Here is a 16,364-nt window from a genome sequence, read left to right on the forward strand (position 1 = left end):
TTTAGCCTTTCCCAACACAGCGACTTCCGACCCATCAAACTGCCTGACACACATAGCCTCTTTTTCCAGTTTACCCCCAGGCCAATACTTATAAAAATTCTCCTGCGACATTAGAGAAATACTAGCCCCGGTGTCAAATAGCATTTCTATATTCCTATGATCAACCTTCAAACTAACCCTCGGACACAAACATGGTCCATCTAATTTTTCCGTCATTAAAATATCATATGTTTTAATCGGAGAATCAGCGTTTATTTTATCTAAAATAATAATTTCATTGGCATTCTCATTGCCCCTTAAATTCAACTCGGAATTCAAATTTTTATTACTGACAATTACATTTCTCTTACCAAGATTTGTGGGACATCTTTCCCAAATAAAATTCTTAACATCCCTTCTAAGAGAATAACGGACAATATTCCTCGGATATTGTTCCCACCTAAATCGACTAACCTCCCTCTCAGGGAAATTACGAGAATGATTTCTTATTTTAATTCTATCATTTCCCTCATTTCGACTAATAATATTAAATGTTTTATTATACAAATTTTTCCGAACTCTCAGAGCCCCGACTCCTATATGATTCACTCTGCAATCATATAGTCAACACGAATTTCGTGATACTTCCATGCAGTCCACTGCTACATGTCCCGGTCTTTTACATTTAAAACATAATCTGGCCCCATTTAAACTAACCATTTTTACATTAGCATTTCCTATTTCAGGTCTCTTTAACGGAAATCCATCTTTAAACCTTTGCTCTGGGACTATGCAGGTATCCCTTTTATGTCCTCGCCATCCGCAACGATGGCAAATGATCATTTCAACAAATCTTTTATTTCCTGACACTCCTTTATTTTCCTCGTAATCATTAAATTTCTTATTCATATTTATATCACCCACCTGGCTCTTAACCGGACCTTTGCTCTCCTTCATCAACGCATTGATGGCTTCTTTCATTTCTTTCATTTCCAGGAGGATCCTATCTGACCTCTCCCCAACATTTCCAGCCTTGATTTCCTCTAAAACATCTTTTAGATTACTTTCCAAGTCTGCTATTTTCTTCCCATAAATATCCGATATTAAATTAAAATACGTTTCCTCCATTTTCTTTTTATAAACATCTGACACCGCAGTGTCCTTCTTCCAATTGCAATACATGCCTGCCAGTACCGCAGTACCCCTTTTTACCAACAATTTCAATATAATAATCAATAAATACATCATTAATAATATTCCCACAGTAATCAACTGTTTACCTAAATCCAATTCATTAAAGTTCTTATACATAACTTTATAACCCAAATCCTTATAAAAGAGAACCTTATCCCCAAAACTATGCTCCCCACTAGGCCTAAAAAAATAAACCATTTGCTCATAAATTTTTTAATTAATACTAATAATCAATTACAAAAATTTAAATATTTGTAGAAAATATTAATACAGCACCTTAAATAAAAACTTCTCTATCAGAATCGTATAATGGTTAGTACAAATGCGCAGTCAAAAATTCTTAAAAAGATTATATAATTAAAAATTTTTTGTTTTACCTTCTAAACCGAATAACTCCTAGGAAACTATCAGCGTCACAAGACACCACTAAAAAAAAACTACAAACACAAACTAAAACCTATCTAAAATCTACCCCAACCAAATCCTAGAAACTTAATCAAACTTTCTAAAAAAACGAATCGTCAAGAATTATATGAAATTATCAAATCCAAAGACAAATAAAACTACAATATAAATCCAAAAATTTTATTCAAAAGAAAATTTCATTTCTCAAAAAAAATAAATTTATATATAAAAAAAATTAATTTTTTTAACAATGATCAAAATCCGTAATTTTTTATAAAAAAAAAATTAATTAATAATATAATAATAATCCACATATAATATATTACACCTAATCTTTCTATCCAATCAACCTTATTTTAATTGGTTGATTGGCATTTCGCGTAAAAAAAAAATATAAAACGTTCACGTATTTACAAATACGACACTTTCATCTTATGATTTTGATCAAGGTAGATAATCAAGTGAGTTTGAGAGTAAATAATTTGTCAAATGTAAAGTTCATAAATATTAAAGAAGTTTCGATATCGGAATTGATTCCAGATCGATGTATCAAAATATGGAAAAGTAATCCTCATGGACGAATGAAATTCTTTCAAAGAAAAATAAAGACCGAAGTAAACGAAGATGAGAGATTTATGAAAATTTTTTAAATTCATATTTATATATTTTAATTTCTATAGATATCGGTGGTTTTTTGTAGTGTTGTTAAAAAGCCCGATTCGGGTCGATTGTCAAAAACAGCCAGATTAAGATTATAACCAAAATAATATTATGTAAGCCTGATAATTTTGTTCATAGATGGCAGAAACGTTTTTCTACCCACCAAATCTTGAGGCTTACATTACACAATATTATTTTAGCTAAAATCTTAATCGGGCCGACACTAATATTTTGCGATCTTATTTTTAAATTATAATATTATAAATAATAATTTATTTATATTCGTAATAAAAAAATTTGATAACTTATATATATATTATTATATTTAATAATATTTTTAAAAAAATCCAAGACCCCCCCCCCCCCCCCTATTCCAAATACTAATATTTTGCGATCTTATTTTTAAATTATAATATTATAAATAATAATTTATTTATATTCGTAATAAAAAAATTTGATAACATATACATATATTATTATATTTAATAATATTTTTAAAAAAATCCAAGACCCCCCCCCCCCTATTCCAAAATTTTAAGCAATACACAACTGTTCATTACTATGAATAATAAAAGTTGAGGATATATATGTTAGCTAAAATACATGAGGCAAACTACAACTCTTTCATAGGCTATGAAATTATCCATGAGTAGTGTTGTTGAAAGGGTTGATTTAGCCAATTTTTTAAAAACGATTCATTAAAATTTTATCTAAAATAATATTACTTAAAATAAGTCTTGAAATTTCGCTAATAGATATCCATATCTTTCAGTTATCTATGAACAAAATCTCCAGATTTGTGTAATATTTATTGGTTGAAATAGTGAATTAGTCGTTTTTAAAATTAAAATGTGCTTAATCAGCCGTACCCATGATAATGAAGTACTTTATTTATGACTGACTTTCGATCTTTCTACTTCATATTCGATTTAAAAATTTTAAAATCTAATGTCACTTGCCGATGAACTATTAGCTGATTTAGAAGAAGGGGAAGAGGAGCAGGATATTTATGATGTCAATATGGATAAGGATATTGAGGATGTAGATGATATTGACGAAGAATCTAATAAAAAACAGTATAAGGATTCTGTTTTTAATATTGCAAAATTATGGGATAGTGATCAAGTATTATAATAATATATAATATAATATTTTAAATCAGAATTTAAGTTGAAATCTGTCATGATCCAAATTGAAGAAAAAATTAAGCAACAAGAAGATATGGGATTTGAAATGAGTGCACAAAGTTTTGAAGGGATAATTGAAAATCATCATGAATACCAACTCATTGTTGAGGCAAATAATTTGGCTGTTGAAATTGAAAATGAAATAAGTAATTTAAAAATATAATTATGATTTATGATAAATATTTTCAAAATTTTTGGGCATCATTTGTCTAGAAATATATTTAAAAACTCATACAAAAAAATAGTTTGCTCCAAATTTAATAAAATTTAAAACAAATATTACTTCATTATATATGAATACAAAAATATGAGGTATACCTTTATGACCTCATGGGACATATTATAATTAATATTTTTTTAAAATAATTATATGATCTAAAAAGTTCCTGTCAAAACATCAATGCCTGAATGCACCAGGTTTTTAGGTGAAGACTGAACTGAGCAGAATACTAACATCAAATATAATATATTCATTTATTGATTAATTTCTTGCTATTATTAATCAATAAAAGTATTTATACCATATTTGTAGCATTAGAGACCTCCATAGCATAGGTTATGAGGGTGTGCCTTATATGGTGCAAATAGAAAGACTAAACCTCATTATGGGGGAATTAGGATAACTATATACCCCATTTATGGTTCTATTACAAAAATTAGCACCAATTATAGTATAGTCCAGGACCAGTCTTTTTATTTAGAACCACAGTCTGGATCAATCTTTTTCTTAAGGAGCATGGTCTGGTCCATCTGAGGGTATTGGTCCAGACCAAAGACCGGACCATGACCTTCTCTATTTTCAATCCATATTTTTTGATTTAAATGTATAACTAATAAAGATAATTTGGATTTTTACCCTAAATTTTTTGACAAATTTGATATTTTATTTGTGATATTATAAATTCTAGTTACATTCAAGATCAAGTTTATAAAATTTAAAAGTACTATCATTTTAAAAATAGCTATTATACCCCATTTTGCAAATAGTATTGAATAACAGATAAATCCTTATCTTTGAAATGTATAAATATTTTATAGTACATATTTTGTGTATTAAATTTTCTCTCATGCAAATTGGCCTATGACAAATTTTCTTAACTATTAAGAATTTTTTGACAAGTTTATGAATAATTTTTGGAATATACTTACAAAAATACATATTGAATATTTGTTATTCATATTCAATTTGTATTTTCGATCAAATAATTGTATATTTCGCCATCATTATTTGATTCGGAATTAAATCTTTTAAAAATACTTTCAAAAATTTATTATTAAATTTTAAATTGATTTATAGATGCCGAAAAAAGTTTTAAAATAAAATGTTTCACAAGGAACATGTTAATAAATTTAAATATTTTTAAATGTCCACAAATTATTTTGAATAATAATTATACAGATAATTCCATATAATAGATAAAAAAAATTATTGGACTGACAATAAATTTTTTATATTCATATTCGTAAATTGTGAATCGAATATTGAATTCCTTTATATAGGTATAATTTGAAATATCTTAAAATCTAATTATGTTAAACAGCAGTAAGGATTATTACCATCTTAATAAAAATATCTGTATATTTACATATAGTATTAAATAAAAAGATAAATCCTTATATTTTCTGGTGAAACTTGGAAATATATTGATATTTTTATTAAATTTTCCCTCATATGTATTGGCCCATGACTAAATTACTTACTAATAAGATTACTCTAAATAATTTGACGAGTATATAATTAATGAACTTTTTTAATATGCAAAATATATTTATGTAAATCTTAATAATACATTTAAGTTTTTAATATTTGTTGGCAGTATCAGGGCACATATCTCATTGATAAATCATCTTTGTAAATATACCATGATATAGCCGTGGCTCTGCCGAATTTTTCTTTATAGATTTAAGTTGTTCCCAAGCTTCTAATGTTTAAGATAATGAGACCGATATCTGCATTATGCTTTTTTAAGAGTCGCATATCGATTGTTGTCATATCTAGTATATCATTACAGCTAACTAATACATTGTTCCCTATTTTCTCGATTGTTATTAATTCACAAACTTTGCTTAAAATCCACATTATTTTTTTCTTTCTGTGAATGAGATATAAGCTTTAGGCTTCATTTCTGGTAAAAATATATAAATGTTTTTAAAATTTCTACCAATATTATTAGCTGGTGTTTTTTTTATGAGAACAATTGTAAAATTCAATTATCTATATAAAAATATAGTGTATAAAAAATCAATATAAAAACCTGAATTTATTTTATCCTTTATTAAAATAATTAATAAATTTTTTGTGGGAATTTTGTAGTTCTGATATTAAATAAAATAGTTAAAATAATGTTATATAAATATATATCATTTTACACTCCATACTTTTTATAACTATTATTTTTTTCTTCTCCTTTCTTGATAATCCTATTACCATAAGGTCTGATTTTTTATATCTGCCTTGTCTTTTCATCCGTGCTAGCAATTTGATATTTTTCATCTCCATATTATCTTTTTCTAATTATTTAAAAAACAATATAATATAACATAAGTTGAGTTGAGTTAATCAGATTTTTTTAAAAAACTGCTACTTTCTTCTTTGTTGTTTATCTCTTTCACTAATCATGTCTAGATCTAATGATAGCTTAAATATATATATATTTGAATATAGAAATTGCTATTATTTTTAATAATTAACGATATTTGTATATCATGAACATTGTGAGGATATGAAGTAAAAATGTCATAAAATGATATAATATATCATAAAAATACCAATCTCGGATGACGAGACAGCCTCAGTGTAGGGCACCTAATTATCCTTTGGAGAGTTTGAAGAAAAATATCAAGGAAAAATATAATATATCATTAAGATAGCAGATGGCAAGAAAGCCTTAAAGTAGGACACCTCATTATCTTGGACAATTGAAGAGTCTGAAGTAAAAATGTCAAAATAAAGGCCATAGAATTTACTATAGCTGACACGTCTTTTTATATTATGTGCAGCTTTAATGGAGAAATTACCACCACAGAGAAATATAACTAACAGGAGAGGATGTTACATTATTTCTGGATATGCTACCAATATTATATGTGCATTCTGAAGCTGAATATGACAATCTCTATATACGAGCATGCTTAGTTAGAACCCTCCAACAGTTACTAAATATTATGAAACAAATTGGCATTATATCAGAAAATAATGGGTGATCCCATTTCATGCATCTACCCCATTTTTTTAATGCCACAAATAATCGAACTGAAGCAATGAATCACAGATTATCACGAAATTTTAAATAATTTTTTAATATCCATGCAAGCTATAGTAAATTCTGAGGTGCCCTACTACAGTGAGACTGTCTCGCCATTCAAGATTGGTATCTTTATGATACATTATATTATTTTATGACATTTTTATTAATAGAATAAATAGTGTCATTCTTATAAGAATAATTTTCTGATTGAACCATTATTAAAACAAAATAAAAAATAAATAAATGAAAATTAATAATTTAACATTTACAATAAAATTTATTTTAGCTATACTTATATTTTCATTTAGAAATTTAGATATTAGTCTGTTTCAATTGTTATGATTTCAATAAATAAAAAAAAAATTTGGTTTTATTGACTTTCCTATATTTATATATAAAATATTTATAATTTGAATATATTTGGATAACTGCAATGTAATTATTATTTTATTATTGAGTTTATATGTGGCATCAATAAATAGAACTATTATCTTATATCCCCATAAGTTGATTTTTTTCCTCTATTATCTCAACTATTGCTCCCTTTTCCTGTTTTAATTTATGAATTAATATGAAAAGTATATTATCTGAGGGCTTGTAAAATTTAAGTGTTAAACCAGGTAAAAAATAAAAAGTAAAAAAAAATTAATAAATTTATTTTAAAGCACTTCATGCCATAAAATAAATTTTTAAATGTAATTGAATTTTAAAAATATTTTTAAAAAATCCTATAAATGAGCTATGTAATTTATACATTTGCTCAATCTGGAGTAGCCCATTAAGATTTTACAAAGGTTATCGTCTAAATATTTTTAAAGAAAATTTTAATTCTTTCTAAATTTAAATTTTATATTCATATTCTGCAAATGGCTGGCCCATGAAATTTTTAGACCAACCCAGCTTTTGGGCTGAGCTTTTCAAATCTCTAACATTTAAAATACTGTATAAATATTTTCATTGATTGATAATAGAGGGAAATCAATCAAAAAAACCTCCACCATATTTTTATATTAAATCAGATCTGCATGGTACAATGACAGACATTGAAAATTATGTGATAAAAACTTTTAGATAATTTCTTATTTAAAAAAGTATATAAATATTATTAATCATTTAGGGGAAGAAAATAAAATACATCATCTTAGTGAAAATGATATTGCTCATTTTATACTAGTTTTCATAGATTTTACCTATGATATCATATAGGCTTATCTATAATTTTTTATATTAAAATTGAAGTGATCTATTTTTCTATAAGGTTTTTAGATTTTGTTTTGAACAAAAGATCCCCAAAAATTATTAATTTTTTTTTAAAAAAATTTTAACACTAAATTTATTATTTATTAGCATATAGTTTTTAATCACTCATTAATTGAATACCGACACTCATAAAAAGGCTAATTTTTTTTATGTGTCTAATCCTGGTATCTCTAATGGTATTACGGATAGGATACAAATTTTAGTTTGCCTTTATATACTAAATTTAGTAAAAATCGAAAGTTGTCTTTAAATCATGTTTTTTTTCCTGATGATATAATATGGCCCTTCATTTTAAAATTTTAAAAGGTTTTTAGAATTGGAAGGTATTAAGTTATTAAGTATCAACCTCAAAATTTATAAACACTCATTATAACTGGAACTTATCAATCCCTTTAATAATTTTGGGGGTAGGAAGAATTATTATATTTAATCTTATTAACATTTTCTCTTCTTCTTGGGAGATATTTATGTGAAATCCGATATCCAGCTATTTTGTCCTTTTTGCTCCTGTGATTTCAGGATTTCTATCTGCAATATTTGTCGAGGGAGAAAAGAATGATAAACATAGGATGGAAAATCCTATGAGGTTGGGAAATAGGGATTTCAGGATTTCTATCTTATTTGTCATCATATTAATACTGACAATAACTTGAAATTTACTGTAATTAGATATTTGGTTATAGCTTATATCACTTAAAGCATAGCTTTGAAGCAGCTAAGAATTTTATCCAAAATATTAATAAGATTTAATTTTAATAAATTATTATAGGTTTTGAAGACCTACGGTTTAAATTTTAACCTAAAATCCTTTTACTTTAGTATAATACTAGTAAATAATAAGATAAAATAAAAAGAAGTATTCTAACCTTTCTATCATATATCCCCTTTACCTTTTTATTAAAGATTTTGGGTATAATATTTAATATTAAATAAATAGATCAAACTATAATCATGCGATAATAGTAGTAGTATCCAACCCCCGATAGCAATAAAAGTATTACTACTATTATCGCATGATTATTGATAAGGCTAATAACCCCGACTAACTTCATTAAAAAAATATTAGAGGGTGGAAACCCCGACACAGAAAACAACAAAATTATTAGTAAACTAATTCCTATTACTTTATACATCAACAAATAATTAGCTTTCACATTAATCACCCTTAAAACTATTATTCCCAAATTTTTTACTCTAAAAATTAGAAGGATGTACATTCCTCTAAATAATAAAAAATAAAATACTCCTCTTCTCACCAGTAAAACTATCCATACTGATATCCCAATTGAAGAGTACACTATAATTATTATAAAACTTCTCATATAAATTGGCGCTAGTGATCTGATTAGTGCTCTTAACCCTAGACAAACCATAATTGGTTTGTCTCAAGATCAAAAATAAGAGGCTGGCAGTTCTTTGTACCAAATAGTACAATAATAAACCGGAATTAACTTTTGCAGTGTAGACATTGGTACAAAGAACTGCCAGCCTCTTATTTTTGATCTTGAGACAAACCAATTATGTATGGGTGCCAATCCTGCTTTCATTATATAATGAAAGCTTACATATGTAATGTATACTTCAAATTACTACAGCGAGGAATGATACACCCCAATAAGTTATACTCCTATATCATTTTGATGCACCTTCCTCCTTGTTTACCTTGGTTATTGGGGTAACTTAAATGATAAATAAATCTATCCGAAAATCTGAAATATTTAATGAAATTAATAAATTCATTATTGATCTCCCAACCCCCCCTAATATTAATTATTGATGAAATATAGGATCAATTACAGGATTATTTTTTATATCCCAATTTATTACCGGATTCTTTCTTTCTATACACTACATTTCAGACATTAATAAATCATTTTTTATAGTGGTATCTATTGAAAATAATATTTGGGAGGGATTTTTATTACGCAACCTTCATTCTATAGGAGCATCTTTTATGTTCATTTTTATTTATTTGCACATCTTTCGTAGTCTATTCTATGGATCATTTGTTATAAATTATATAGTGTGATCCTCGGGGGTAATTTTACTTCTTTTAACTATAATAACAGCCTTTTTAGGGTATGTTCTTCCATGAGGGCAAATATCTTACTGGGCAGCAACTGTAATTACTAATATAATCTCCGCTATCCCTATTCTAGGGAAGCCTGTGGTTATTTGAATTTGAGGGGGATTTAATGTGGGGTCCCACCTATCTTGTTAAGCATAGTTTTGCGTTTTTAAATAATTCAAGCCTTATTTATAGTAACCGCGATAATAGCTCGATCGCATTGCTAACAAAATAAATTGGTAAATAGATTGCTACTATAAAGTGATGATAATTGCATGGCTCCATAAATAAGGCCTTATCCTTTGCCCTTGATAGTTTTAATTTTTCTAGACATTCCAAACATTCTTAGTCTTCATCAGAAAGAAAGAGTGGCCCTTATTTATGATTAAACACCATAATTATTTTATAAAGTAAAAATAATATGTTTATCCATGCTTAAGATTATATCTTACACTTTGACCAAAAATTGAAAAAGATTTTTTGAAAAAACTGCACATATACATCGTTCTCACACTATATATCTTTGAAAATTAGTTATTCTTTCATTATCGGAAGATTTTTAGGTTTCCAATATGAATTCTATTAATCTTTCAGAATTAAACAGATTTCACAAGATGATTTTTGTTATAAGATTATTTATTATATTATTTTAATTTGTCTGCCTCATTCTTTGATTTCATATAATATTCCCATTATGTGAAAAACTTGAATTTAAACGGTCTAATTACAGGAGGGTATTATTGAATTCAAGATAGTTAAATTATTCACGTTAAAATGCGAGTTTAAGGAAAACGAGATAATAGACGAACAAATTTGAGATCAGTTTGTTCACAATTTTTCGTCAAGTTTAGGAAGAGGAAGGAATGGCATCTAGATCAATTGTTTAAATTATACCCTTTCTATTGAAATAAAGCAAAGTGTACACAAGCCTGTCCCCATACGAAAGCATATTTTTGATTCATACAAATATGTATTTTTTTTAATGATATGTAAATTTTATTTCTATAAACCTAGATGTCATCCATAAATATATCAGAGACGTCTATACAAAACGGTTTCCAGAGCTAGAATCATTGATACCTACCCCATTAGAGTACATATTGACCGTTAAGGTAAAATAACACATATCATACTGCCGATACCAACTAATATAATATTTTAAAAAATATTTCCTTTAATAAAATTTTAAATTTATGCATTTATTTTGAAAGATTCTTATAAAATTTACAATTCTTTATTTTTCTATATTTAAATCATTTTTATAAAAAAAATTAATTGTAAATAGGAATTGGGCAATGATTTGGAAAAATCAAAATCGAGCTCAGAACTGCAAAAAATATTGACACATGCCACTATCATGGTTGTCAGTGTAACTGCATCTACTACACAAGGGTTTTTACAAAATTAGCTATAGAACATTTTATAAATTTTAATTTTTGGTATTATTTGTAATTTTGGTTTTGTCAGTCATAATCATAATTACATATCCATTTTGTAATTTATTATATTTAAATTAATTATAATGTTCATGTTGAAACATTTGTGCTTATGTTAAGAATGACTTATTGTTATATTCAATTTTCTGATAGTTTCTTTATATTTAAAGAAAATTATATCCTATATATAATAATATATAAATGACATATTAGGACTTTACTAGAAGACAATGAATTCAAACAAGTTGATGATGCATGTGATTTGGTTTAAATTAATTTATTAAATTTTTTTAATTAATTTAGATTCTATACTAATATTAGGCTATAAATTTGAACGATGCTAAGATGAAAATTTTACATTTTGTTGAATCGCGTATGATGTTCATAGCTCCTAATCTGACTTTCATAGTTGGTTCAACTTGTGCCGCTAAATTAATGGGTAATTTACATAAAATTAAAAATGATTCTTATTTTTTCATAAACGAGTGTGTGAATTATGGGTTATATCGATTTGTATTATATTTTATAAATAATAATTTATTAATTGCTATTATTAGAGCAGAACATATACATCTTTTTTGGTGTTCGATCCGATTTTAGTTATATCAAACTGATCCCATTTTAATAATAAATTTATAAGAAGAATGTTTACAACAAACCAAAAATGTATCGATAAAATTTATATGCAGATAATTTAGATTGGATATTTTTACAATTTTTAAAAGTAAATAATTATGGCACATTTTTTTAGAAATGTTTCTCTGATCTAGTATTAATAACATTGTGTCATAAGGTTTTTAAAAATTGCTATTTTGATAATATAGAATTGGTCAAAATTCACTGAATGATCTTCCTGATCCTATATTTAATGATCCCCTACTAAATTGTTTATTTTTGTTTTAGACTTGTGATAGGATATATAAAACATCTTTTATATATTATAATTATCAGTATTATATATTTAATTTATAAATAAATCTTTATATTTTAAAGCACTTTTATAATTTTAAATTTGATCATTTGACTTTATAATATGATTGAAATTTTATTTAAATAAATATCGCAATTTTTCTATAATTTTTTGTTGTAAAAAACAATAATAGGAGGTGCCGGTGGTTTATCGAAACTTTCTAAGATCCCTTCCGCAAATTTCATGGTTATTGGGGCTCAAAAAAAGATATTGTCAGGATTTTCTAGCACCGCCTTAAACCCTCACCTGGGTTACATATTCATGAGTCCTATCGTACAGTCTGCGCCACCTGTAATCTATTTTTTTAAACTTTTTTTTTGTTTATTCTGCATCCAAAACAGCAAAAAATTTAATTCAAATACTTTAATAAGTCTTCTTTAATAGAAAATTAAAAATACGTGTAAAAACCTTGTTTTGGATGCATAATAAAAGAAGAAAAATAAAATTATAGTTTGACATGCCTGTCCTAAAAGCTCAGCCCACAAAAAGATTTTTGGGCCAAACAACTTGTACAAAATATTTTTATGGGCCAGGCCTAATGTTTTAAATTTTTAAAATCTAAATTATGCGAATTTGTCTTTTTTTCATTCATAAAAAATTCTCTGGCTGGGCTGGGCAACTTATACAAAATCTTACTCATACCGGCATCTACTTTACATACCTAAGCAATCATAAGATTTTTTTTGATTACTTCTGCAATAATTTATTTACCCAGTTATATGCTTTTTATTTATTTGCACTTATTCATATTATAAATTAAATAATGATTATAATGGTACAAAAAAATTTAAAAACTACAATATTTCTCCGTCTATCAAACTATTTTATATAAAAATCTTGAAATTTAAAGTGGTAAAAAATACAGCCCATGCACCTTATTCTGGCAATATTTCTATATCTGGTCATGCACCCTATATTTTCATTGAAATCGGGCCAATGAGCTATTTGGTATTGAAGCAGTATTTCCTATTTTTTTGCCTTATCTAAAACTTATTTTTGTTTTCTAACTATAAATATTATTTATATGAGCTTATGTGTTAAGCTTTGATATTTTAAATTAAATACCATGATAAATTTCATAATCACGAATAATCATGATAAATTGTTTATTAGACCCAATATAATTTATTTACAATATAAAAGAGTTGAAATTGATAGAATCCAATTTCGCTTGCCTTCTTGCCTAAGCTTTTGAAGGCTTATTTGAATTTTATAAACTTGTCCAATGTAACAAGAGCTATCTGCAAACTGCTGATATTTGAATTGATATTTTTATTAGATGGGTATACATCAATCTGGAGGTGATGAAAGATTATAAGGTTATGGGAATCGAGCCAATAAATGGGAAAATCCATGTCAGATCGATCACGATTCCCCGACCCTTTTTAATTTTTACTTAATTTTATATACAAACTAAATTTCATGTAGCTTTTATTTGGCAAAATTTTTGATTCATAGCTCATAGACATATACAGGATTTTTCTATAGAGGGGAAACACTATTAGGCGATGTTTTCCGCCGTGAATTTTATTGGAAGTCTTAGGTTGACCTATTATAGGTCTTTGGCTATCTTATATTTTTTTAAAAATAATTTTTGGTTTTCACTTATTTTTTCTAAAATTAGGAATTATAGTCGTTATTTTAAAAAGTTATTAACTTTATTATTATTATATTTCATTCTTCCTTATAGTGATATATTGTATGCATTCTTTGTGGAGAGGGTGGTGATGGGGAGAGAGACTAATCTCCCCCTCCCCTTGGCTACGCACCTTTCATAGCTCTTATACTTTTGGAGATATCTGGAAGTGATATACCATCATTTCCACACACATCTTCATTTTGGAGGGCTATTTATTTGTTTTTTTTATTTAAAGGGAATCCTACTATAAAAAATGTCTTCATGATTTTCATGCAATAATATTGTAGCTTTTGAATGCAATTGATTTTTGAGTCAATTCAATATAAATTAAAAACTCACTCGAAAAAATAAGATTATTGGAGCAGTTAAATAAAAAAAAATCGATAATTTAACGCAATATTTTTGATTCAAATATCGAAATATTATTTACAAATTTAAACATATTTATTTTAGGATCTCAGGAGAAAATTATGCAGGTTGGTCGGAAATAAATGCGCTTTAGCTTCCAGGGTAGACAGTTTTCACCAAAATAGAAACGGACTTATAGGTCAGCAATACGTAGACTTGATCAAACGTTATTTAGACAAATTACAAGAACCGCCTGCGGTAAAACAAATAAAACCATTACCAGCGCCCACCGAGGGCCCTAAGAAAAGAAGAGGAGGTCGAAAGTAATTATTTCCTTTATTTTAACAAATCAGGCTTGGATGTGTCAATTTTTTTATTGTCCAAACAGCCCCAGATCTCTTATAAATCAAAAGTGAAAGAATTTTTTGTAAACTACTACTTTGTGTAAAAAGATTAAGGTTTTTAAAAGTGTGGTCCATATGATTATTTTAAATTACTTTTAATGTACAGGTACCGAAAAATGAAGGAAAGGTTCGGGTTGACGGAAATGAGAAAGCAAGCTAATCGAATGACGTTCGCCCATATCGAAGACGACGCTTATCAAGAGGATCTAGGATTTTCTCTCGGAAATTTGGCTAGCCAGAGCACGGGAAAAATAAGGGCCGCCCAAGTATAATCCCAATCATTCAATCATAAACTGATCTCTAAAACTCATGCGCATTTAGTTTATAATCATATGCTTAATACCATTAGCCAATCAGTCGAAAATAATCGTTCAATGTATAAAATATAATTTTGAACAACTATGGTGTTATTTGGTATTTTTTGAAAATACTTTATATTTAATTATTAAAATTTCTCTCAAGTAAAAAAATATTTCAGCATGAATCATTTGCAAATCTTTTATTAATTTCGTTTCATAGAATATATATTTTTTTATTAGGTCGACAATAAAACGCAAGTCAAAATATCGAAGACCCTTCAAAAACACATTCATAAACAAAATGCCCATTGGAAATCGGGAGCGTCTCAGACCCCCTCACTATCGGGTGGTAGAACTACTATTCGACATGGTTCATCCGTTAAGACTAATTCAACTGTGTGTGGTACGGCTTCTAGTATAGCTTTCACTCCTTTGCAAGTAATCAATTTTTTATTCAAATAAAATAAACAACTTGAAAAAGGTTTATTATAATCTACAATTTCAATGTTTTTTAGAATTATAACTCTTTTTTTCAGGGGTGAAGAATTAAAAGGTTTATGACTCAGCTGCCTAAATTGGTTAAAATAAAAGGTTATCGAAATCCCCGGTTTTTAATATAAACTTAACTATCTATTTTGGTGAAATTAAACTAATAAATTAGGACAGCGCTGGGCTTCACTTCTTATGCCGCATCCTATTCTAGAGACTTAATTTTTATTCTGAATTCTATCTAAAAAAGCTACTTAGACACCATTTAGTTTTTTTTTAAAATATAGATTTCGACATAAGTTGATAGCTTTAAAGTACGCCAAATATGCTTATTTCCATTTTTTAAATCAAAAAATCGGAACAGCTATTTAAAATTTTTAAAAGGAAAAAACCCAATCATGGCATAGTTATAGCAATTTAAATATTAATGAATCTTTTAACAATTTAATATATTTTTAAATAAATATATATATAAAACATTTATTATGTTTACTCATTTTTTTCTTAATAAAAGGGACTTGAAATAGTTAACCCACTCGCAGCTGAAAAGATGATGGATGATTCATCCGCCAAATACTTTTCTCAGAAGAGTGGATTTATTAATTTAAATAAAAAGTCATGAAATGATTTGAAAAAATTAACGTCGAACATGATTTATTTATCGTTTTTATCATTTTATTTATACCAATTTATTTGTATATTCTTTAAAAAAATGTATAATCTTTATAAAATTTTTATAAAAAATATTCCTATATACAAAAAGATTTTATAATTAAAA

The 16,364-nt window shown here is 26.8% G+C and overlaps 1 protein-coding gene across 1 annotated transcript; it reads left to right on the plus strand.

The window, feature by feature from the left end:
• The first annotated feature begins 3,141 nt into the window (after positions 1-3,141).
• Positions 3,142-16,271, plus strand: LOC135927502 (U4/U6 small nuclear ribonucleoprotein Prp31-like). The gene is made up of 11 exons (XM_065463519.1): positions 3,142-3,363; positions 3,409-3,571; positions 11,016-11,113; positions 11,287-11,393; positions 11,651-11,702; positions 11,759-11,876; positions 12,541-12,698; positions 14,500-14,717; positions 14,905-15,064; positions 15,338-15,535; positions 16,101-16,271. Exons 1-11 carry the CDS (start codon positions 3,187-3,189, stop codon positions 16,206-16,208), a joined length of 1,557 nt encoding a protein of 518 aa, XP_065319591.1. The 5' UTR covers positions 3,142-3,186; the 3' UTR covers positions 16,209-16,271.
• Positions 16,272-16,364: the final 93 nt, after the last annotated feature.

Source organism: Gordionus sp. m RMFG-2023, chromosome 3, assembly GCF_954871325.1.
Source record: "Gordionus sp. m RMFG-2023 chromosome 3, tfGorSpeb1-WG-v2, whole genome shotgun sequence".
NCBI lineage: Eukaryota > Metazoa > Nematomorpha > Gordioida > Chordodea > Parachordodidae > Gordionus > Gordionus sp. m RMFG-2023.

Coding starts and splice junctions, on each gene's coding strand:
- LOC135927502 (XM_065463519.1), top strand. CDS start 3,187: ATGTCACTTGCCGATGAACTATTAGCTGATTTAGAAGAAGGGGAAGAG. Junction 11,114..11,286: donor AGTACATATTGACCGTTAAG/GTAAAATAACAC, acceptor AATTGTAAATAG/GAATTGGGCAATGATTTGGA. Junction 11,703..11,758: donor TTGATGATGCATGTGATTTG/GTTTAAATTAAT, acceptor TACTAATATTAG/GCTATAAATTTGAACGATGC.